This window comes from Muntiacus reevesi, chromosome X, assembly GCF_963930625.1.
Source record: "Muntiacus reevesi chromosome X, mMunRee1.1, whole genome shotgun sequence".
Classification (NCBI taxonomy): domain Eukaryota; kingdom Metazoa; phylum Chordata; class Mammalia; order Artiodactyla; family Cervidae; genus Muntiacus; species Muntiacus reevesi.
The window spans coordinates 99,623,354-99,649,202 of record NC_089271.1 but is presented as its reverse complement, the minus strand read 5'-3'; the positions used below and the strand labels follow the sequence as shown (position 1 = coordinate 99,649,202).

The following is a 25,849-nucleotide window of genomic DNA, read 5'->3' as shown; positions in this document are numbered from 1 at the left end:
CCCACAGAATCCCTCCCCCACAGTGTATACACCCCAGCATCCCCTGACTTTGAGTGCAGGGGGACCGTGCATGGGATGGCTTCACCCCATGATTAGCTAATATTATATGCCATGGTGAAGGAACTCTGCAGTAACCAGATCAGTTTGACTTCACATTAATCAAAAGGGAGACTTTTCTGGGGGCCTTGAACTTAATCAAGTGAGGCCTTCAAAACACAGCTGACCCCTTCCTGAGGTCATGCACTAGAAGCAATAGACTCAGTCTTCCTCTCCCCCACCTCCACCCCTGTCCTGTTTCCCTTCTCTCCCTGTCTCATCTCTGTTTTCCCCCTGGTGACTTTAAAGAAGCAAGTAACCATTCATTCTAGAACTGCAAGGATAATGGTTCTCTCCCAACAAGCACACGAGCTTGGATGACAACCCAAACTCAGCCAAGACCCCAGACCCAAATGACACTATGACTGCAGCTGCCTGAGGCCCTGAATAGAAAACTCAGCTTAGCTGTTGCTGAACTTCTCACCAAAGGAAACCATTTGTGATAATCTGTCATGTGACAATAGAAAACTAATACAAGGAAACCAAAAAAGTTATTTTATTATAGCTCAACCATTGAGTACACATCTTTTAACATTCTGTGTGATGAAATGGGAAGCATGCTTAGAGCATTTCTGTTCCACTCCAAAGTCCTATAGTTGGCTCAAAAATGCACATGTGTGACTGTTTCAATTTTGCCTTGTATTAGCTGCTTTCTGTCATGGAAGATCACTTTTACTAGAAAGAAAGAACGATGTGCTAACTATGGTTATGGCGACTTGAGTATTTGTCAGATGCTTTCTTGAAAATGAATAAAATAGGGCTGTCCCTTTAAAGAACACCACTGGAAATATTTGTTGCCAGTGATAAAATTTCAAACAGAAAAGAGAATTTTGAAAAATCTATATCTACCACTGTGAGTTTAACAGCTTTCCAATATGTAAAGACTTTTTATAATGAGATGGGTGGTGATATTAACAAATGTGAATTTCGGGCACTGCATAATGAAATAAGGCTTTATTTGAAGCTCAAAAGACCTCAGAACATCAATATTTTCCAAATAACCAAAGTGTAATGCACAAAACCACGAATGGGTAAAAGTTCCATTAAAAAGTACTAGAGAGCCCCTGTGGAATTTAATAAAATTGAGTATGGAAAATTCATTGTTATATGGTTTCATATTATACACTGCACTTAACCTATAAGAAACAACCAGTGGCCAAGTTTGGGTGTCTTATCAAAAAAATGATAGTAATCAGTGATCTGAAAAGTCTATCAAAATATTCTTCCCCTTACAACAGCATATCTATTATGAGGCCAGATATCCTTCAGATACACAACCATAACAACATATCACAAATGAGTCCATCAGGAAATGTGAGAGTCTAGCTCTTCTACTAAGATACACATTATAGAAATTTGCAAAAGTGTACAATGATGCCACTTTTCCTCACTAAGTTGTCTTTTTATCTTGCCATAGTTATTTCTCATAAAATGTGCTATTTATGTTAACATGTGTGTTTATTGTTGTTCATGTTTAATTAATTTTTCTGGTTTTAGGTTTAATATAAGATGATAATATCAATAGATGTGACCCACATCTCAATAGAGATCCTCAATAACTTGGTGAGTCCTGAGACCAAAATCTTTGTCAGCCACTGCTGTCAGGTCCTGCTGGGCCTTGAAGTACCCCCAGCCCTGCCAGGCCAGGAGGAGTAGCTCTGTGGGCTATTGTACTTAAGGAGCTATACCCTGACCAGGGAGCTACAGTGCTGGCCTGAGCCAACTTGGACTTACCTCCTCCTCCCACACTTGGCTTTTTGCGGTCATGATCACGATCATTTTGATCATCCAAGGCATCAGCCAAGTTAAAATCATCTTCTGCAGGGGGCCCTACGGCATAAATGAGAAAGTCAGTTGGTTAAATCATAGGTCACTCATTTGGACACCACCCCACAACGAGCTCCACAGAATCTGTCTTTTGTGCCCTCCTGAGAACAGCCATGTTACCTGCAGGCTTTGCTGGAGCTCTGGTCGCTCCGGGTCTCCTGGTTGTGGTGGTGACACGGTCCCATCTCTCTAAAAGGGAAAAGGGAGACAGTAAGAGAAGCACGTTTAGCAACACCACACAGCAGCCAAGGCATGGTCAGGAAGTCACAGCGTGAGCTCAGCACTCCTGGTCCTTGAGTCCCCTCCAAGGATGACCAAGAGACGTAGCAAGGTTCAGATGAAACGAATTCTGCTCGCTTTTCTTCAGAGGATGGGTGGTGAGATGGACGTGATCCCACATCTGATTAATCTGCTGATTAGAGGAGCTGGGACTTGAGCCCACATCTACAGGAGATGACCACATGCTTCAGGGGGTTCCAGAGCTTGAGCACAACCCCTGAGAGCTCCAAGTCTTGGTTTCCACCACTCTTAACCTGATACCATAGTCACAGATAACACCACCCAGGGGTGAAGTGACATTATGTTCCCAGTTGAGTATGGGAGTGTCTCATAAACTGAAAGTGGTTCTAACACCAACAAAATATTTTATATAAGTGTGGTTACTGCTGTAATACTAGGTCTTTCAGCTCAGCCATATTCCTTTAAAATTGTGGACTTCTTTTCACATCAATTAGAAGACATGCCATGCATAATTTTACAATACTTTCTTTCCTTAAGCAACAAGACTATGCTGTTTAAAAATAGAATAAAAAAAAAAAAAAAAGCCAGTCCAGGTTGGATGCATGAGACAAGTGCTCAGGGCTGGTGCTCTGGGATGACCCAGAGGGATGGGATGGGGAGGGAGGTGGGAGGGGGGTTCAGGATGGGGAACACATGTAAATCCATGGCTGATTCATGTCAATGTATGGCAAAAAACACTACAATATTGTAAAGTAATTAGCCTCCAACTAATAAAAATAAATGAAAAAAAAATAGAATAAAATTAAAATAATGAAACCAAAACGGAGACTATGCTGTAACTGTTCCTACAACTGAAGGTAATGGAGAGAAACGAAATTTAAGTAATGGGAGAGGCAGAGATGAAACAGGTTTAGCTTTATACACAGGAATCACTCAATCATTAATCAACTACTCAGAAAAAAAAACAGCAATAATAGAACTAGTTGAAAGTAAAAGGATTGATAAAGATACACTATGCAAATAGCAACCTTAAGAGAGCTGTAAGAGTGATACCATTATCAAATAAAATAATCTTTAAGACAAAAATTGTTACAAGAGTCAAAGAGTAACATTTTATAATGATGAAAGGATAAACACAGCAGTAAGACATAAAATTTTAAACATATGTGTACCTTACAATAGAGTCCCCAAAATATACAAAGCAAAACATGACAAAATTGAAGGGAATGTGAGACAGTTCAACAATAATAGTTGGAGATCTCAATATAATCCTTTCAATCATAGATAGAACAGAAAGGAAATACAAGATTTGAGCAATACTATAAATCAACCAGATCTACCAGGCATCTATAGAACACATCCCCTCAAGCAGGAAATATATTCTACTCAATTGCACATGGGACATTCTCCAAGACAGACCACATGCTAGGCTTCAAAACACATCTCAATATATTTTAAGCCTGAAATCATACAAATTGTGTTCTCCAGCCAAAATGGAATGAAAACAGAAATCATTAACAGAAGGCCATTTGAAAAATTTCCAGTTATATGGAAATTACACAGTACACTTCTAATAACAATGGGTCAAAGAAGAACTCACAAAGGAAATCATAAAATACACTGAGATGAATGAAAATAAAAACATAACATACTAAAACTTACATCATATGAAAGTAAACCATTGACAAAATGAAAAGACAACCTACTGAATGAGAGAAAATATTCACAGATGATTTGATCAAGAAGGGATTAGCATACAAATATATAAACAGCTCACACAGCTCAACAACAGAACAACAAACAACCTGATTTAAAAATAGGCAGAAAAACTGAACAGACATTTTTTTTTTCCAAAAGAGGAATGTAGATGGCCAATAGACACATGAAAAGAGACACATCACTAATCATCAGGCAAATGCCAATCAAAACCACAATGATTACCCTCACATCTGTCAGAATGACTATCATCAAAAAGACCACAAAAAAATTGTTGGCAAGAATGTGAAGAAAAGGGAACCCGTGTGCACTGCTGCTGGAATGTAAATTGGGGCAGCCGTTATGGAAAATAGTATGGAGGCTTCTCAAAAATCTAAAAATAGAACTACTATATGATCCAGCAATTTCACTCCTGTGTATATTTCAAAAAGAAAAACCCAAAACACTAATCCAAAAAAATACATGCACAGCAATGTTCATAGCTGCATTATTTACAATAGCTAAATATATGGAAATCATAAAAAAGAATGAAATTTTGCCATTTGTAACAACACAGAAGGACTTAGATGGTATTATGCTAAGTGTAGTAAGTCAGATAGACAAATACTATATCACTTAGATGTGGAATCTAAAAAATAGAACTAGTGAATATTAAAAAAAAAAAAGGAAAAGAAACAGACTCACAGAGAACAAACTAGTAGTTACCAGGGGGAGAGGGAAGGGGAGGAACAAGATAGGGGTAGGGTAGAGGGACAAACTGCTATGTATAAAATAAGCTACAAGGACATATTGTACAACACATGGAATATAGCCAATATTATATAACAACTATAAATGGAGTATAACCTTTAAAAATTGTGAACCACTAAATTGTACACCTGTAACTTACATAATATTGTACATCAACTATACTTCAATTTTAAAAGGGGCAAAGGACTTAAGACATTTCTCCAAAGAAGACATACAAATGGCCATCGAGTACATGAGAAGATCACCACATCACTAATTATCAGGGAAATGCAAATCAAAACCACAATGAGACATCATCTCATATCTGTTGGGAAGACAACTATCGAAAAAAAAAGATAAATGTGATGATGAGGATGTGGAGAAAAAGGAACTCCTTGTACACTGTCAGTGGGAATACAAAAGGTGCAACCACTATGGAAAACAGTATGGAGATTTCTCAAAAAAATTAAAATTAGCCCTATCAAAAGATAAACAACCCAATCAAAAAAGGGCAGAAGATCTAAATAGATGTTTCTACTTCTGGATATATGTCCAAAAGAACGGAAATCAGGATCTCAAAGAGGTTCTCCCTTGGGAAGGTGTTGGGTACACTTCAATGTGAAGTGTAATGCCTACTTAAATGTGAAGGCCAAATCAGTAGATGGATTTTTATGGTAAGGGAACCACAAGTGATACATGCTGTCATTGTGTATTTTAAAAAAAAAAAACAAAAAAACTCTACATCATCAGTTTAGAGATAGTTTTATATCTATAATTTCCATTTGACTTTGTACCTGTAAAATGAAGAAGTACAAAATAGATAACCAACAAGGACCCACCATATAGCACAGGGAACTCAATATTCTATAGTAACGTAAATGGGAAAATAATTTGAAAAATAATGGATATTTATATGGGTATAAGTGAATCACTTTACTGTACACCTATAACTAACATCATTATTAATCAACTATCCTCCAATATGAAATACAAATTTTAAAAAATGAAGAAGTACAGCTTACCTGTCTAAATGAGGCACCTTATGTATATCTTGTATTATGGTGATATGTATAGTTAGGAATACAGCTTCCCAGGTGGTGCTAGTGGTAAAGAACCCGCCTGCCAATGCAGGAGACATAACAGATGCAGGTTTGATCCCAGGGTCAGGAAGATCCCCTGGAGTAGGAAATGGCAACCCACTCCAGGATTATTTCCATGACAGAGGAGCCCAGCAGGCTACAGTTAGTTCATAAGGTTGCAAAGAGTCAGACACCACTGAAGCCAACTTAGCACACACATAGTTAGGAAAGAGAAATGACATTACCGAAACCACTATTTGTGCAATATTCAGAAAAGCAATTGGGACTTAAATATTATTAGCTTAAAATCCATATGATTCATACAGCTATTGTGTAAAAAATATTTCTTCCAGCTTGAAAAAAACATAGATGTTAAGGGTTTATTTGGGACTCTAATTTCTGCTCAATTGATCTACATGTCTATCCTTAAGCTGTACCATAGTGTTGTGATCATGATGGCTTTGTGGAACTCTACCCTACTACTCCCAGTTTCTGGAGGAGCCTGGTTTCTCTGAAGAATTACAGGTGCTAGTTCAAGAGTATGTGTTCCTTGTATGTCTAGGGAACCAGCTGCTCTGTCAGAGCCTGAGCCTGTGGTGATGCAGAGCATGATGTTGGATTTGTGTACTTTTCAAGACACCATTAACTTCAGATTTTCTTGTCATGAGCTTTTAAATGGGATTTATTCTCATCAACAATTGAGATGAGCGAAGTCTAGCTACTTATCAAGGAATTAGAAGAGTAAGCCAAGGTCATCAAAGCAATGAGCTCCTAAAATAAAGTCAGCTGTTTCTGTGAAGCCTCTCTCAAAATGACAAACTTAACAAGGATTCTCTGAGGCTTAGTGAATGTGGCCAGCAACAGTGCACTCCTGCTGGGAGCGCTTCTTTGTAAGGTGTGCCACAACCAAACAGTCAATCAGCTGGGCCACTTCCCCTGAGTGTGGCTCCATGACAGTGCCAATGGCATTCAGAGAAAATCAGGGCACTCATAAGAAGCTTGATTTGGCAAAAGAAGAAGTAGATCCCCCTGTGAGATGACTGCACACAGAGTGAAAAAGGGAGAGATGAGGGAAGAGGGTGTGAAGGCCGGGGAGAGGAAGGGACAACATTCTGAAACCAAAATGGTGAACCCTGAAAGTGTTACTCCAAGTGAAAGAAGCCAAATGTAAGTCTACACATTATATGACTCCACTGACATGTCCCAGAACAAGGAAATTCAGGGAGACAGGAAGGAGATTGGTGGTTGCCAGGAGCTCTAGGGGAGGGGAAGAATCAAGGAATCAGGGGGCACTAAGGGAAGGGAACAAGGTTTCTTCTAAGGTGATAGAAATGCTCTAAAATTGGCTATAGTGATGGATGCACAACTGTGTGAATACACCAGAAAACACCAAATTGTGTGTTTTAAACAGGTGAGTTGTATGATATGGGAATTATCTCTAAATAAAGCTTTAAAAAATATGCCAGGAGCTTCCCCTTGTACTTATAATAAAGTGGTTACCATAACTGCGAACACCCTAAATGATCCAGCCCCTGCCAACTGTTCCTCCTTTTCTCCAACATTGTCCATACTCTAGCCACACAGACCACCTTCTAGGCCCCAGACTCTGAGGTTCTTTGCTGCCTCGCAGCTCGCAGACCTGATCCCTTGGCCTTGAAGGCTCTTCCCTTGCTCCTGCATATCACCTTTCCTGTGAGAGGCCTCTACTGCTTAATCTAAAGTCATCACCCCGATTTTGGGCCCTCCCTGTCCCATCACTCTATTGCATCTGCTCCAGCACACTCCATAACATCTGAAATTGTTATATGTACTGTGTCCTTCTGGAGAAAAGAGCTCCCTGGGGGCAACGACCTAGTCCACGTGGCATGTCCAGCTCCTGGGGAAGTGCCTGGCAACAAGCAAGCACCTGGTAAACATTATTCAATATGGATGAATGGATGTCATATATAAATACCCTGACCAAGGTGTCAGGGACTCTTTCAATAAGAAATATACAATGGAAAAAGGAGAAATGTTCTCCAACTGGAAAAAACAGCTAAGCCAAGGAGAGATGGATGGGCCTATCTCTCTGAAACCTCAGTCGCATGAGAAGCAAGCTTAGATAGAAAAAAAGGATGGCAGAGTGACCTGGTTTTGAAGGATGCCATTCCACCAAAGATACATGTTTTTGTGGTTCTATGGGTCCCAGACACACTGGCTCATGGGTGCTGATGAAGATCAGATGGGCTGGCACACAACTAAGAAAGGGACAGAAATATTTAAAAGCCCTCCATCAGGAAATTAACAAACTTATGAATTGGGGGCGTGTTTACATGTACTATGCTTGTTTTGTTGTTTGGTCATGTTTGGTTTTGGAGATGTTAAATGATTTCATTAAAACCATCACTGTTATTAACTATATTTATTTTCCTGGGAAACTAAAAGTCCACCTGCACGTATAAGACTATGGAGGTGCTCAGGAAAGGCCTGAGAATGCTCAAGGCTTTCACCTCACACCATACACAAAACTATAAATCTCCTAGAAGTTCATTTTTAGGTATATGGCCCATTTTGAGTTAATTTTTGTTTAAGGTGTGAGGCAGGGGTCCAAATTCACTTTTTGTATGTGGATATCTAATTGTCCCAACACCATTTATTGAAGAGACCATTACTTCCCCCACTGAACAGTCTTAGCACCTTGGTCAAAATTCAACTGGCTACAGATATAATAGTCATCTCTAGACTCTCAATTCTATTCCATTGAGTAATGTCTACCTTTGTGATAAATACCACACTATCTTGATTACTGCAGCTTTGTAGTAAGCTCTGAAATTTGGAAGTGTGAGTCTGCCAGCATCTTTTTCAAGACAGTTTTGACTACCCTGGGTTTCTTGAATTTGCATATGAATTTTAGGATCAGCCTGTTTCTGCAAAAATTCTATCTGGAGGTTAAACGGGAATTATGCTGACTTTGTTGATCAGTTTAAGTAGGTGTACATTCATCATATATGCTTGACTCTTACAGGAGAGGCCCAGCCACAGTAAGTCCATCCAATGAAATCAAATAATAATAATAATGGCTGACACGGAGCACTCACCCTTGTATCAAGCCCTCGGCTAAACGCTTCACAGGGGCCATCTCATTGAACTCTTACAATTATTACTAATTTATTATTATTATTAACCTCATGCAACAGATGAGGAAATAGAGGTGCAAGAAAGTCAGATAACTCACTCAAGGTAACAGTTGATAAGTGGCAGAGGCAGAGTTCAGACACATGCAGTCTAATTCCTGAGCCCCTGCCTTTCTCAATACTGAATATACAAAGAGACCTTTCATACTCATTAGAAAAAAAAAAAAGACAAGCAATCTGGCAGAAAAATGGGGGAAGGATATGAACAGAAAATTCAAAGAGGAAAATGCAAATGGCAAAAAAAATAGGATCTCTGTTGTCCATCATACTGGTAAAATGTTTTTAATTGGTAAAATCTGGTGATGATGAAGGTCTGGGGAAAAAGGTACTCATAACAGTATCAGTAGAAGTACATGAAGGCACAATCATTTTGGAAACAATTTGTCAGCATCTATTAAAGTATAAAATACATATACCCTTTGGCCTTGTAGTTTCATTATACCTGAGAACAAAGGAAACAGACAAGAATACTCACTGAAGTCCCATGTGTAACTGTGCAAAATAGAAACAAACCACATGTCTACCAGTAAGAAGTGGCATCATTGGCCATGGCCGAAGCCATACCACTGGAATGCCAGCTTCATGAAGCAAACGTTTGTGTATGAGATATAAAATGTAGTATGCTGAATGGTGGCCCTCAAAATATATAGCCAAGTACTAATCTTATGAATGTGACCTTACTTGGAAAAAAGGGTCTTTGCAGATGTAATTAAGTAAAGATCTTGGGATGAGATCATTCAAGATTATCCAGGTAGATTCTAAATTCAACAAAAAGTGTCCTTATAAAAGACTGAGGGAAAGACACGCACGTGAAGGAGAAGGGCAAGTGAAGATGGGGACAGAGATAGGAGCCATGCAGCTGCAAGCTGAAGACCACCTGGAGCCACCAGAAGCTAGGTTAGGCAAGGAAGCATTCTTCGCCTGGAGCCTTCAAGGAGGAGTATGCTCTGCCAACACTGTGATTTTGGATTTCTGGCCTCCAGAACTGGGAGTGAACAAATTTCTGTGGTTTTAAATCACCCAGTCTGTGGTACTTTGTTACAACAGCCTGTAGCAAAGGAAACTACCATCAGTTCAGTTCAGTTCAGTTGCTCAGTCGTGTCCAACTCTTCACGACTGCATGAATCGCAGCACGCCAGGCCTCCCTGTCCATCACCAACTCCCGGAGTTTACTCAAACTCATGTCCATGGAGTCAGTGATGCCATCCAGTCATCTCATCCTCTGTCGTCCCCTTCTCCTCCTGCCCCCAATCCCTCCCAGCATCAGGATCTTTTCCAATGAGTCAACTCTTCGCATGAGGTGGCGAAGTTTCGGCTTCAGCATCACCCAGGACTGATCTCCTTTAGGATGGGCTGGTTGGCTCTCCTTGCAGTCCAAGGGACTCTCAAGAGTTTTCTACAACACCACAGTTCAGAAGCATCAATTCTTTGGCACTCAGCCTTCTTCACAGTCCAACTCTCACATTCATACATGACCAATGGAAAAACCATAGCCTTGACTAGATGGACCTTTGTTGGCAAAGTAATATCTCTGCTTTTTAATATGCTATCTAGGTTGGTCATAACATTCCTTCCAAGGAGTAAGCAGCTTTTAATTTCATGGCTACAGTCACCATCTGCAGTGATTTTGGAGCCCCAAAAAATAAAGTATGACACTGTTTCCCCATCTACTTGCCATGAAGTGATGGGACCAGATTCTATGATCTTAGTTTTCTGAATGTTGAGCTTTAAGCCAACTTTTTCACTCTCCTCTTTCACTTTCATCAAGAGGCTTTTTAGTTCTTCTTCACTTTCTGCCATCAGGGTGGTGTCATCTGCATATCTGAGGTTATTGATATTTCTCCTGGCAATCTTGATTCCAGCTTGTGCTTCTTCCAGCCCAGCATTTCTCATGATGTACTCTGCATATAAGTTAAATAAGCAGGGTGACAATATACAGCCTTGACGTACTCCTTTTCCTATTTGGAACCAGTCTGTTGTTCCATGTCCAGTTCTAACTGTTGCTTCCTGACCTGCGTATAGGTTCCTCAAGAGGCAGGTCAGGTGGTCTGGTATTCCCATCTCTTCAAGAATTTTCCACAGTTTATTGTGATCCACACAGTCAAAGGTTTTGGCATAGTCAATAAAGCAGAAATAGATGTTTTTCTGGAACTCTCTTGCTTTTTCAATGATCCAGTGGGTGTTGGCAATTTGATCTCTGGTTCCTCTGCCTTTTCTAAAACCAGATTGAACATCTGGAACTTCATGGTTCACGTATTGCTGAAGCCTGGCTTGGAGAATTTTGAGCATTACTTTACTAGCATGTGAGATGAGTGCAATTGTGTGGTAGTTTGAGCATTCTTTGGGATTGCCTTTCTTTGAGATTGGAATGAAAACTGACCTTTTCCAGTCCTGTGACCACTGTTGAGTTTTCCAAATTTGCTGGCATATTGAGTGTAGAACTTTCACAGCATCATCTTTCAGGATTTGAAATAATTCAACTGGAATTCCATCACCTCCACTATAGACAGCTATATTTACTCAGGTCTTCAATACATATTAATTTTTTTAAGTTGTGAAATATATACATATAACTGAAATGAAGAAGCCCTACACATGTTATGTAAAACATAAAATACTGAACAACCTATGTGTATAGATGTTCATAACAGCAGAGAAAACTAGCTGGGACCAGCATATCCCAAATTGTCTTAGGCAGTTCCCTCTGGGGAATGGGAGCAGGTGTTACAGGATGAGGAGGGACCAAGGGCAATATCAGCTTTATTTTCTAAGTATTCATGCATGTTTAAAAGAATGGTTTACAGAATTGAAAGAGATATGTGTACCCCAATGTTCATTGCAGCACTGTTTACAATAGCCCAGACATGGAAACAACCTAGATGTCCATCGGCAGACGAATGGATAAGAAAGCTGTGGTACATATACACAATGGAATATTATTCAGCTATTAAAAAGAATGCGTTTGAATCAGTTCTAATGAGGTGGATGAAACTAGAGCCTATTATACAGAGCAAAGTAAGTCAGAAAGAAAAATACCAATACAGTATATTAATACATATATATGGAATTTAGAAAGATGGTAACAATGATCCTATATGTGAGACAGCAAGAGAGAGACAGATGTAAAGAATAGACTTCTGAACTCTGGGAGAAGGCAAGGGTGGGATGATTTGAGAGAGTAGCATTGAAACATGTATATTATCATATGTGAAATAGATCGCCAGTCCAGGTTTGATGCATGAGGCAGGGTACTCAGGGCTGGTGTACTGGGATAACCCTGAGGGATGGGATGGGGAAGGAGGTCGGAGGGAGGGTCAGGATGGGGAACACATGTACACCCATGGCTGATTCATGTGAATGTATGGCAAAAACTACCAAAATACTGTAAAGTAATTAGCCTCCAATTAAAATAAATTTAAAACAAGAAAAGTAAAAAAAAAAAAAGAATGGTTTAACCTTGAAAGAGAAATTTAAAGAGAAATTGATGATAAAGCTTAGCATTTGAGAGGTTACATGTAGATACCACATAAAGAATAGTCATTATAAAAAGATCTAAAAGGAGAAACAAATCCCTTATTCACTTCAAGGCATCTTTTTCTGAGCTAGAAAAAGCTAGTCCTTGGAGGTCACTGCTGGGATGTCACACCAGCAAGGGCTATGACTTGAGTCAGAGAAAATCCTGGATCAGTTATTACACATTTTTGGTATTCTCCACAAAGGAAACAAAGGATTTTAAATATCCAGATTTTCTTTTAAATAATTCAAATTATAATAACCATGTCATATTTGATTAAGTAAAACAGGCCACCTATTGTTTTCCTTGAATGTGTATTCTAAATGGGTAGTGCATAGTAAGCACTGTTATTGCATTTAATAGTCTGATTTACTACTCACGCTTTACTGTAGTTCCTTCCACTGCATCCTCCAGACGGAAACCACCAGTGTCCCCAGATCCTGAAAATTAAAAAGAAAAAGAAGATTTTAAAATGTAACTCTCTTGGAAAGAAACAAAATAATACTAATATACTCTTGTAACTGTCACTTCCCTTTAGACAGTGTTATGAAGACAATGCCACAAAAGGAAATCAGTTGAAGCCACCCAAAGATACACTGAATTGATATCCCTCAACAAGCAATCTATTGATTCCAAAACAACAGCAAAAACAAAACAAAACCAAAAAAAACAGTCCTCAGTTCACTAGAAGACTAAAGGTTCAAGTGAATGAAAAATGAAGTATTTAATATAACCTTATAGAAAAAACTTCTTCATAGTATGACTTTTGATAATGAGCCAAGTTCTTTCACCCCATCCCAACTCTCATACAAAAGCTGCTCTGCATTTTGGCAACGTAGGACACACTCCCCCCCACCAACTCCAGCACCTACACCTAGGCTACTATCTGACACATAACAAAAAAGGCCGTGCAGAAGAGTTTTTCACAAGACAGTTTGTCCTCAGAAGTGGACCCATCTGCCCAACCCTGATTGCTACTGAACTTGACAGCTTTCCTTCACTCTAGGTAGGCATGTAGTTTCCCACAGGGTATATACATTAAGTCTCAAGCAAACCACTTTGCACGTATACTGAAACTAAACAAGTAAGTAAATGGACAGTAGATTACAGAAGCCAGGTTTCTCACTGCTGGAGAGGGAGGTTACAGACGAGAGAATTAGAAAGAGATCCATGTGACAGTCGACTAGAATTAGAGACATCAGTATGAATAATGTTTGGCTATATATATATGTGGTTATATATAGAAATATTCATAAACACGTGCATATACATGGGGTTAGTATTCAGATATACATCCCCTTGCTCTGTCAGATGAAAAGGCCTAGAAGCAACAACAGTCAAGTAGCAATGAACACACCTGGCACCCAGACTTTGGTTTCTAAACACAATTCTCCAATTAAAGGAACCAGACCTCCTTGGAGACATAGCTGATTCTAGAATTGGGACAGGAAATATCTAGATAAGATCTGAGATTCTTCAGTGCTAGGAAGTACTTTTAAAAATATTTGATATTGGTGGGTATATGTCAAAGGGGCACAGAACTGACAGAAAAGAGTTCTCAATGGCTAAAGTTGGAAAAATTTAAAGCAGCAAAATAAGGTGGTACTGGATTATGACCCTATGTATAAAATAAATATTCATGACTCAATGCTGATATAAATGACTGAGCAAAAACATAAAAACAGAAGAATTCAAATTAATTTATGTAGACATTTCTCCTCTCCATAAGTGCTGACTCCCTTCCAAGATTATAGTATAAGGGGTAGGGAAGAGAAAAGTAACCTTACAGTGGAGAAACTGACATATACTACATCAGCCAGGCAATCAAGATTAAGATTAACAGTGATGACATATACTGATATTATATTCTCTGCTTTTTTTTTTTTTTTTTTTTGGTCTTGCTGCACAGCATGTCGAGTCTTAGTTCCCTTAAAAGGGATGGAACCCATATCCCCTGCAGTGGAAGTACAAAGTCTTAACCACTGGACCACCAGAAGGCCCAATACTATATTCCCTTGATACAATGAGAAGGGCACTAAACCTCTGTGGTCTTCCTTTCAAGGAAGGATAACTCTATAACCACAGTGTAATCACAAGGAAAAGAGCAGAAAAACTCCAATTGAGGTGCATCCTACAAAATACTTGACTAATCAAGTGAAATGCTGGGCTGGATGAAGCACAAGCTGGAATCAAGTTTGCCAGGAGAAATATCAATAACCTCAAATATGCAGATGACACCACCCTCATGGCAGAAAGAGAAGAGGAACTAAAGAGCCTCTTGATAATAGTGAAAGAAGAGAGTGAAAAAGCTGACTTAAAACGCAACATTCAAAAAACCAAGATCATGGCATCCAGTCCCATCACTTCATGGCAAATAGATGGGGAAACAACGGAAACACTGACAGTTTCATTTTCTTGGGCTCTAAAATCACTGCAGATAGTGACTGCAGCCATAAAAGTAAAAGATGCTTGTTCCTTGGAAGAGAAGTTATGACCAACCTAGATGGCATATTAAATAGCAGAGACATGACTTTGCCGAGAAACGTCCTTTTAGTCAAAGGAAAAACTATGGTTTTTCCAGTAGTCATATATGGATGTGAGAGCTGGACCAAAAAGCTGAGTGGTGAAGAACTGATGCTTTTGAATATCAGTGTTGGAGAAGTGTTGAACAAGCAGTGTTGGAGAAGACTCTTGAGAGTCCATTGGACTGCAAGGAGATCAAACCAGCCAATCCTAAAGGAAATCAGTTCAGAATATGTTCATTGGAAGGACTGATGCTGAAAGTGAAGCTCTAATACTCTGGCCATGTGATGAGAAGAACTGACTCATTGGAAAAGACCCTGATGCTGGAAAAAACTGAAGGCGGAAGGAGAAGGGGACGGCAGAGGATGAGGTGGTTGGATGGTATCACCAACTCAATGGACATGAGTGTGAGCAAGCTTTGGGAGTTGGTGATGGACAGGAAAGCCTGGTGTGCTGCAGTTCATGGGGTCACAAAGAGTCGGACATGACTGAGCAACTGAACTGAACTGAATACTCCTCAAAACTTTCAAGGCTGTCAAAAACTAAGTATGAGAAACTGGCACAGCTTGAAGAGCCAAAGGAGATGTAATGATGGAAATTCACGTGGTACCCTGGATCAGCTCCTAGGACAGAAAAAGGACTTTAAGTAAAAAAACTAAGAAAATCTGAATAGAGTATGGACTTTAATAACAGTGTATCAGTGTTGATTCATTCATTGTGATACATGTACTGCACTAATATAAAATATTAATAAGAAGGGAAGCTACCTAGGTGTAGAGTACATGGGAATTCTTTGTATCAGCTTTGCACTGTAAATCTAAAACTGTTCTTAAAAAAGTTTATTTTTAAATATCTATTTCCTACAGCAAAAAAAATTAAGGTAACCACTAAAAAAGAGATATAGGATGTATAACCTCTAACTCTTTCAAGAATGAAAAGAAAGGTCAATACCAACAACTAAAATTCAACAAAAGTCACCAACGGGAAAAAACAAAAATATGTTAAATAAAAAATATGGACTTTCTGAATTGTCTAACACAAGAATATGTATAACTATGCTAATAAAAAGTGAGTATAAATAGAGCAAATTTCCTATTGAAAGGTTGTCGCCATGAGCCATGAACGACACTGGGATTCTTGGCCTCTGGAGGAGAGGAATTTGATCTGGGGTCAGTGATGAGGCTTGATCCCTCAGGGCTTTTGTGTAGTAAAGTTTCATTAAAGTATGAAAGAAATAGAGAAAGCTTCTGACATAGACATCAGAAGGCGGCAGAAAGATTGCCCCCTTACTAGTTTTTAGCAAGGAGCTATATACCTATTAGCAAATTATCTGCAGGTCACTGTCGACCCACGCCTCCACTGGAGACTCCTAGACACTCACAGGCAAGTCTGGCTCCATCTTTTGTGGGGATACTGTTCCTTTCTCCTGGCTCCTGGTGACACAAGGTCTTGTTTGTGCTCTCCAAGAGCCTGCTTTCCCAGTCCTATGGATGTTCTGTTATCAAACCACACTGGCCTCCAAAGTCAAATTCCCAGGGGTTCACAGTCCCTTTGCTGGATCCCCAGTGGAATGGCAAACCACTTCAGTATTCTTGCCTTGAGAACCCCACGAATGGTATGAAAAGGCAAAAAGATAGGACACTGAAAGATGAACTCCCCAGGTTGGTAGGTGCCCAATATGGTACTGGAGAAGAGTGGAGAAATATAAGTCCAGAAAGAATAAACAGACAGAGCCAAAGTGAAAACAACACCCAGTTGAGGATGTGACTGGTAGTGGAAGTAAAGTCTGATGCTGTAAAAAACAATATTGCACAGGAACCTGGAGTGTTAGCTCCATGAATCAAGGCAAATTGGAAGTGGTCAAACAGGAGATGGCAAGAGTAAACATCGACAGTCTAGGAATCAGCGAACTAAAATGGACCGGAATGGGTGAGTTTAACCCAGATAATCATTATACCTACTACTGTGGGCAAGAATCCCTTAGAAGAAATGGCATAGCCCTCATAGTGAACAATAGTCCAAAATGCAGTACTTGGGGGCAATCTCAAAAATGACAGAATGATCTCTGTTTATTTCCAAGGCAAACCATATAATATCACAGTAATCCAAGTATATGCCCCAACCAGTAATGCTGAAGAAGATGCTGAATGGTTCTATGATGTCCTACAAGACCTTCTAGAACTAACACTAAAAAAAAGATGTCCTTTCCATCATAAGAGACTGTAATGCAAAAGTAGGAAGTCAAGAAATACCTGGAGTAATAGGCAAGTTTGGCCTTGGAGTACAAAATGAAGCAGGGCAAAGGCTAACAGAGTTTTGCCAACAGAATGCACTGTTCATAGCAAACACCCTCTTCCAACAACACAGTAGATGACTATACACATAGACATCATCAGATGGTCAATACCAAAATCAGATTGATTATATTCTTTGCAGTCAAAGACGGAGAAGCTCTATACAGTCAGCAAAAACAAGACTGGGAGCTGACTGTGGCTCAGATCATGAACTCCTTATTGCCAAATTCAGACCTAAATTGAAGAAAGTAGGGAAAACCACTAGACCATTCAGGTATGACCTAAATCAAATCCCTTATGATTATACAGTGGAAATGACAAATAGATTCAAGGGATTAGATCTGATAGACAGAGTACCTGAAGAACTATGGACAGAGGTTCATGACATTGTACAGAAGGCATTGATCAAGATCATCCCCAAGAAAAAGAAATCCAAAAGGGCAAAATGGTTGTCTGAGGAGGCCTTACAAATAGCTGAGAAAAGAAGAGAAGCAAAAGGCAAAGGAGAAAAGGAAAGATATACCCATCTGAATGAAGAGTTCTAAAGAATAGCAAGGAGAGATAAGAAAGCCTTCCTCAGTGATCAATGCCAAGAAATAGAGGAAAACAGTAGAATGGGAAAGACTAGATATCTGTTCAAGAAAATCAGAGATACCAAGAGACCATTTCATGCAAAGATGGGCTCAATAAAGGACAGAAATATTTGGGAACTAACAGAAGCAGAAGATATTAAGAAGAGGTGGCAAGAATACACAGAAGAACTGTACAAAAAAGATCTTCATGACCCAGATAACCACAATGGTATCTGAGCCAGACATCCTGGAGTCTGAAGTCAAGTGGGCCTTAGGAAGCATCACTAAGAACAAAGCTAGTGGAGGTGATAGAATTCCAGCTGAGCTACCCCAAATCTTAAAAGATGATGCTGTGAAAGTGCTACACTCAATATGCCAGCAAATTTGGAAAACTCAGCAGTGGCTACAGGACTGGAAAAGGTCAGTTTTCATTCCAATCCCAAAGAAAGGCAATGCCAAAGAATGCTCAAACTACTGCACAATTGCACTCATCTCACATGCTAACAAATACTCAAAATTCTCCAAGCAAGACTTCAACAGTATATGGAGAATTTCCAGATGTTCAAGCTGGATTTAGAAAAGGCAGAAGAACAAGAGATCAAATTGCCAACATCCTTTGGATCATTGAAAAAGCAAGAGAGTTCCAGAAATACATCTACTTCTGCTTTATTGACTATGCCAAAGCCTTTGACTGTGTGGATCACAATCAACTGTGGAAAATTCTTCAAGAGATGGGAATACCAGACCGCTTTTCCTGCCTCCTGAGAAATGTGTATGCAGGTTAAGAAGCAATAGTTAGAACTGGACATGGAACAATGGACTGGTTCCAAATCGGGAAAGGAGTACGTCAAGGCTGTATATTGTCACCCTGCTTATTTAACTTCTATGCAGAGCACATCATGCGAAGTGCTGCACTGGATGAAGCACAAGCTGGAATCAAGATTGCCAGGAGAAATATCAATAACCTCAGATATGCAGATGACAACACCTTCATGGCAGAAAGAGAAGAACTAAAGAGCCTCTTGATAATAGTGAAAGAGGAGAGTGAAAAAGCTGGCTTAAAACTCAACATTCAAAAAACCAAGATCATGGCATCCGGTCCCATCACTTCATGGCAAATAGATGGGGAAACAATGGAAACACTGACAGACTTTATTTTCTTGGGCTCCAAAGTCACTGCAGATGGTGACTGCAGCCATGAAATTAAAAGACACTTGTTCCTTGGAAGAGAAGCTATTACCAACCTAGAGAGCATATTAAAAAGTAGAGACATTACTTTGCTGACAAAGGTCCTTCTCTTCAAAGCTATGGTTTTTCCAGTAGTCATGTATGAATGTGAGTGTTGGACCATAAAGAAAGCTGAGCACTGAAGAACTGATGCTTTTGAACTGTGGTATTGGAGAAGACTCTTGAGAGTCCATTGGACTACAAGGAGATCAAACCAATCAACCCTAAAGGAAATCAGTTCAGAATATATTCATTGGAAGGACTGATGCTGAAGTTCAAATATTCTGGCCATTTGATGAGACGAACTGACTCATTGGAAAGGACTCTGATGCTGGGAAAGATTGAAGGTAGGAAGAGAAGGGGATGACAGAGGATGAGATGGTTGGATGGCATCACCGACTCGATGGACATGAGTTTGAGCAAGCTCTGGGAGTTGGTGATGGGTAGGAAAGCCTGGCATGCTGCAGTCCATGGGGTCGCAAAGAGTTGGACATGACTGAGTGACTGAACTGAACTGATATAACAAGTAAGTGCTAACAGGAAGGAAAAAAATATTGATATAAGCCAAGATAAAATTTAATAGCTAAACTTCTAAAGAGGAAAAGTGACATATTTTATGGGTTTACATCATATAATCCAGCAATAAAAGTCATGCACTTAATAACTCAACTTCTAATATTCTAAAGTAGACACTCAATTCTTCCTTTGATGAAATAATTGGTATCAGATTAGCCTTCCATAAATAACCATAAAATGAACAAAGCATGAAGCAACAATTTTCAGCATTGAACAAGTATTGAGAGACTACAGTCCCTGAGATCAGGGAAATCATGACAGCTAAATTCAACAGGTATTCCTCGACTGGATCCTGTACCTATAAAGATAATCAGTGGGACAATGAGTGAAATTTGAACGAGGTCTGTGAACCAGATGGTAATACTGGCTCACTGTCAATTTCCTGATCTTGATGGATGTACTACAGTCATAGAGGAGGGTTGTCCTCATTTTTAGGAAATGCATACTGAAATATCAAGAGATAATGAGTATAATATTTGGGACTGATTCTGAAATTTTTTCAGAAGAAAAGTATTTGAAGATAAATACACACACCAGAGCTAATGTGCTATAACTGAGAAATCTAGGTGAATAGTAAATGGGAATTCCTTGTATTAGATAATATTGGAACAACTGGTAAAACTTGAATGGAGTCTGAGAATTAGGTAGTATTAATGGATCTGCATTCATTTTCCAATTCAGATGTTTACATTGTTGATATGCAAAAGGATGTTTGTAGGAAATGCACTCTGAAGTATGTTGTGAGAGGAAGGATCATAGGGTATGGCAACATCTTCTCAACTTATTAGGGGGGAAAAAGAAGGTCCCTGCACTGTACTTGCAAGTTTCCTGCAGGTCTGTAATTCTTCAAACATTTAGACAATTAAAATAATTTAAATATGCGTATCCGGAGAAGGCAATGGCAACCCACTCCAGTACTCTTGCCTGGAAAATCCCATGGTAGGAAGAGCCTGGTAGGCCACAGTCCATGGGGTCATGAAGAGTCAGACAGGACTGAGTGACATCACTTTCACTTTTCACTTTCATGCATGGAGAAGGAAATGGCAACCCACTCCAATGTTCTTGCCTGGAGAATCCCAGGGACGGGGGAGCCTGATGGGCTGCCGTCTATGGGATCGCACAGAATTGGACACGACTGAAGCGACTTAGCAGCAGCAGCAAGTATGCATATTTCTCAACTCAACAATTGTACTTTTAGGTACATGTTACAGAAAAATACTTGTACATGTGCCCAAAGAGTTATGTACAGGATGTTTATAGCAGTACTGCTCACAAAAGCAAAAAGAAATGGAAACAGACCTAGTGTTCACTGAAGAATAGTTGAAGTAAATATGGTTCTTCAATACAATGAAGTGTTCTGCATCTGTTTAAAAGAATGGGATACTCTCAGTAAACTAGGGCTACAATGGAATTTCCTCAACTTGATAAAAAATATCTATAAAAAACCTACAGCTAACATGATCAGGATCAAGGCAATGATGTCCCTTGTCAGCACTGCTTTTCAACATCATACTACCAGTCCCAGCTACTTCAATAAGACAAGAAAAGTAAAAAAGGTATAAAGACTGGGAAGGAAGAAATAAAACTCTTTTTGCAGAAAACATGATTATCGAAAAAAAATCCACCCCAAAACTCAAAACTCCTAGAACTAATAAGTAACTATAGCAAGGTTGCAAGGTATATGGTTAATATAAGTAGATTTCCTATGTACCAGCAATGAACAAATGGAATTTGAAATATTAATAAAAAGCACAACACTGTTTACATTAGCAGCACCTCCCCCAAATAAACACCTTATAGAAATCTAACAAAATATGCACAAGATCTATATAAAGAAAACTACAAAACTCTAATGAAAGAAATCAAAAGAGAAGAGATATTTCATGTTCATAGATAGGAAGATTCAATACTTTCATAATGTCACTTCTTCCCAATTTGATTATAGATTCAGTGCAATCACAATTGAAATGTCAGCAAATGATTTTGTGATTGACAAACTGATTTTTAAGTTTATACTGACAAACTGATCAAGTTTATACTGAGAGAAGAAAACCCAGAATAGCCAATACAATATTGAATGAAAAGAACAAAGTCAGAGGACTGACACTACCCATCTCAAGACTTACTATAAAGTTAAGATACTGTGGTATTAGCAAGAGACAAAGAGATCAATGGAACAGAATAGAGAGCCCAGAAACAGACTGACATAAACATAGTCAACTGATCTTTGACAAAGGAGCAAAGGCAGGATGATGGACAGTCTTTTCAACAAATGGTGCTACAACACCTGGACAGCCACATGGAACAACAACAACAAAAAAAACCCTAGAAATAGACCTTAGACTTTTCACATTAACTCAAAATGAATCATAGTGCATTCATTTTTGTTTTGTTGATAGTTTCCTTTGCTGTGCAAAAGCTTTTAAGTTAAATTATGTTCCATTTGTTTATTTTTGCTTTTATTTCCTTTACTTTAGTAAACAGATCAAAAATTAATTCCTGCGATTTATGTCAAAGAGTGTTCTGCCTATGTTTTCCTCTAGGAATTTTATAGTGTTCAGTCTTACATTTAGAACTTTAATCCATTTTGAGTTTATTTTTGCATGTAGCATTAGAGAATGTTCTAATTTCATTCTTTTACACGTAAAAGCTCTCCAGTCTTCCCAGAACCATTTATTGAAGAGACACTGTCTTTTCTTCAATGTGTGTTTGTGTCACTCACGTGGAACTAAACAGACATTTTTCCAAAGAAGATATACAAATGCCCAACAGGTATATGAAAAGATGCTAAACAATATCCATCATCAGGGAAATGCAAATCAAAACCAGAATGTTAGAATGCCTCACACCTGTTAGAATGGCTAGAGTCAAAAAAACATGCTAAGTTTTGGTGAGGGTGTGGAGAAAATGGAATCGTTATGCACTGCTGGTGGGAAGTAAATTGGTTCAGCCACTCTGGAAGATAATATGGAGGGTCTTCAAAAATTGAAAAACAGAATTATAATCCATCAAATCCTACTTGTGGGCATATTGCCAAAACAAAGCAAATCACTATCTCAAAGAGATATCTGCACCACCACCACCACCCCCCAGCTATGTTCCTTGCAGCCTTACTCCCAACAGCCAAGATATGGAAACTAATTGTCCACAGATTGATGAATGGATAAAGCAAATGTGGTATATACATACCACAGAATCTTATTTGCCATTAAAAAGGAGATTCTGCCTTTTCAACAATATGGATATATCTAGAAGGTATTATGCTAAGTGAGAAAAGTCAGAGGAAAACAAATAACTGTATGACTTCACCTGCACATAGAGTCTAAAACAACCTAACTCATAGAAACGGAGTAGAATGGTGGCTGGCCACCAGGGACTGCAGGGGTGGGGAAATGGGGAGATGTTGGTCATTGTTGGTCATGGGGTATAAACTTCCAGTTACAAGATGAATAAGTTCTAGGGGTCTAATAAGTGTGTGGTATAGTGTGGTACTTATAATTAGCAATTTTCAAGAATATGATATACTCTCGTTAAGAGGGTAGATCTTAAATGTTCTCACCAGACACACACACACAAAAACGGCAATTATGTGTTAACTAATCTTCATCACATTGTCAATTATAGATCAAGAATGCTGAGAGGGAAAAAGTTAAAGAAAAAAAAAGATATGAACTGTGTGAGTCAGAGTTGGTGTATGCCTTGTCAGGAGGTTGCTAAAGCTATACACATAAACAAAAGCACACCAAGTGAAAACAATGGGCTAAAGACTTTAACTGACACATTAAAGAAGACAGATAGATGGCAAATACACATAGGAAAGCATGTTGCACATCATATGTCAATAGGGAATTCAAATTAAAACACTGCGATAGCAGTATACACCTATGAGAATGGCCAAAATCCAGAACGTGGACAACACCAAGAGCTGATAAGGCTGTGGAATGAAAAGGAAATCATATTACTGCTGGGAGTACAAAATGGTACAGTCGCTTTGGAAGACAGTTTGCTGTTTTCTAAGAACACATACATACCATATGATCCACCAATTGTGCTCCTTCGTGTTTACCCAAAGGAGTTAAAAACTTATGTCCAAACAAAAACCTGCACACAGATGTTTATAATTTCTTCATTCATAATTATGAAAGCTTGGAAACAGCCAAGATATCCTTCAGAAAGTGAGCGTTAGTCACTCAGTCATATCTAACTCTTTGCAACCCCATGGACTGTAGTCCACCAGGCTTCTTTGTCCCTCAGGAAGTAAGCAGATAAATAAACTGTGTTACATTCAAGACAATAGAATATTATTCAGCACTAAAAATAAATAAGCTATCAAGGCATGAAAAAACACAGAGGAACTTCCAATGCCCATACTAAGAGAAAGAAGCCAATTGTAAAAGTAACATAGTGTATGATTCTGACTATCTGACATTCTAGAAAGACAAATATGAAGTGAGTAAGAACGATCAGCGGTTGCCAGGGGCTGTGTGGGGCAGAATGACTTGGTGGAGCACAGAGAATTTTTAGAGCAGTGAGACTATTCTGTATGATACTCTGATGGTGGGTGCATGCCATTATTTATTTGTCTGAACCCAAAGAACGCACAACACCAAGTGTGTGCATGCTCAGCCATGTCCGACTCTTTGGGACTCCATGGACTATAGCCTGCCAGGCTCCTCTGATCATGGGATTTCCCAGATAAGAATACAACACCACCAAGAGTGAAACACAATTCAAACTATGGACTTTGGGTGATGATAATACTGTCAATATAGGTTAATCAATGGTAATGAAGACAACCTCCTTGTAAGGGGGGGGGTGTTGGTAATGAGAGAGGCTGTGTATGTGTGGGGTCAGGAGGTATACGAGAAAACTACATACCTTCTGCTCAATATTGCTCTGAGCCTAAAATTGATATAAAAATTAATTCTATTAAAAAGAAGAAAGGCATAAGCCTATGTGCTGACATGGGAGAGAGCTCCAAGACACAGTATTAAATAAATAAAGGTGCAGAGAAGTTTTTTTCCATAAATATCTACATTTAAAGCCATAAAAATCTTCTGGATGGAAGCTTACACACAGCCTGGTAACAGTGGTTATGTTTACAGAATGAGAAAAGGGGTCAGGGAGAAAGAGAACTTTTACTATTAATTTGAACCCTCTTTTTTTATTTTAATCACATATATAAAGTGATGTATCTTGTAATAATAAATAATTTTTAAAGTTCTCTATCATAAGCCAATCATCCTACTGGATGTTTCTTCAAAACTCTCTCTCTAATATAAACACATACAATGGAATATTTGTCAGTCATAAAAAAGAATGAAATAACGTCATTTAAAACAACATGGATAGACTTAGAGGACATTATTCTAAGTGAAATAAGTCAGCCAGAGAAAGACAAGTACTGTATGATATCACTTATATGTGGAATCTAAAAAACACAACAAGTGAACCAATGTAACAAAAATGACTCACTGATATAGAAAACAAACCAGTAAATGCAAATCAAAACCACAATGAGGTACCATTACACGCCAGTCAGGATGGCTGCTATCCAAAAGTCTACAAGCAATAAATGCTGGAGAGGGTGTGGAGAAAAGGCAACCCTCTTACACTGTTGGTGGGAATGCAAACTAGTACAGCCACTATGGAAAACAGTGTGGAGATTTCTTAAAAAACTGGAAATTTCTTAAAAAACTACCATATGACCCAGCAATACCACTTCTGGGCATACACACTGAGGAATCCAGATCTGAAAGAGACACGTGCACCCCAATGTTCATCGCAGCACTGTTTATAATAGCCAGGACATGGAAGCAACCTAGATGCCCATCAGCAGATGAATGGATAAGGAAGCTGTGGTACATATACACCATGGAATATTACTCAGCCGTTAAAAAGAATTCATTTGAATCAGTTCTAATGAGATGGATGAAACTGGAGCCCATTATACAGAGTGAGGTGAGCCAGAAAGATAAAGAACATTACAGTATACTAACACATATATACGGAATTTAGAAAGATGGTAACGATGGCCCTATATGCAGGGCAGAAGAAGAGACGCAGAAGTACAGAACAGACTTTTGAACTCTGTGGGAGAAGGGGAGAGTGGGATGTTTCGAAAGAACAGCATGTATATTATCTGTGGTGAAACAGACCACCAGCCCAGGTGGGAGGCATGAGTCAAGTGCTCGGGCCTGTTGGGCTGGGAAGATCCAGAGGAATCGGGTGGAGAGGGAGGTGGGATGGGAGACCGGGATGGGGAATTCGTGTAACTCTATGG

The 25,849-nt window shown here is 39.1% G+C and overlaps 1 protein-coding gene across 1 annotated transcript in view; it reads right to left on the bottom strand.

Moving 5' to 3' along the window:
- CD99L2 (CD99 molecule like 2) overlaps nt 1-25,849 on the bottom strand; it is a 130,289-nt gene that overhangs the window by 20,524 nt on the left and 83,916 nt on the right. Inside the window, exons 2-4 of the mRNA XM_065916579.1 lie at nt 12,755-12,814; nt 2,044-2,112; nt 1,831-1,926 (exon numbers count right to left, since the gene is read on the bottom strand). Coding sequence (XP_065772651.1) covers nt 1,831-1,926; nt 2,044-2,112; nt 12,755-12,814 — 225 coding nt within the window. The remainder of the gene's footprint in view (nt 1-1,830; nt 1,927-2,043; nt 2,113-12,754; nt 12,815-25,849) is intronic.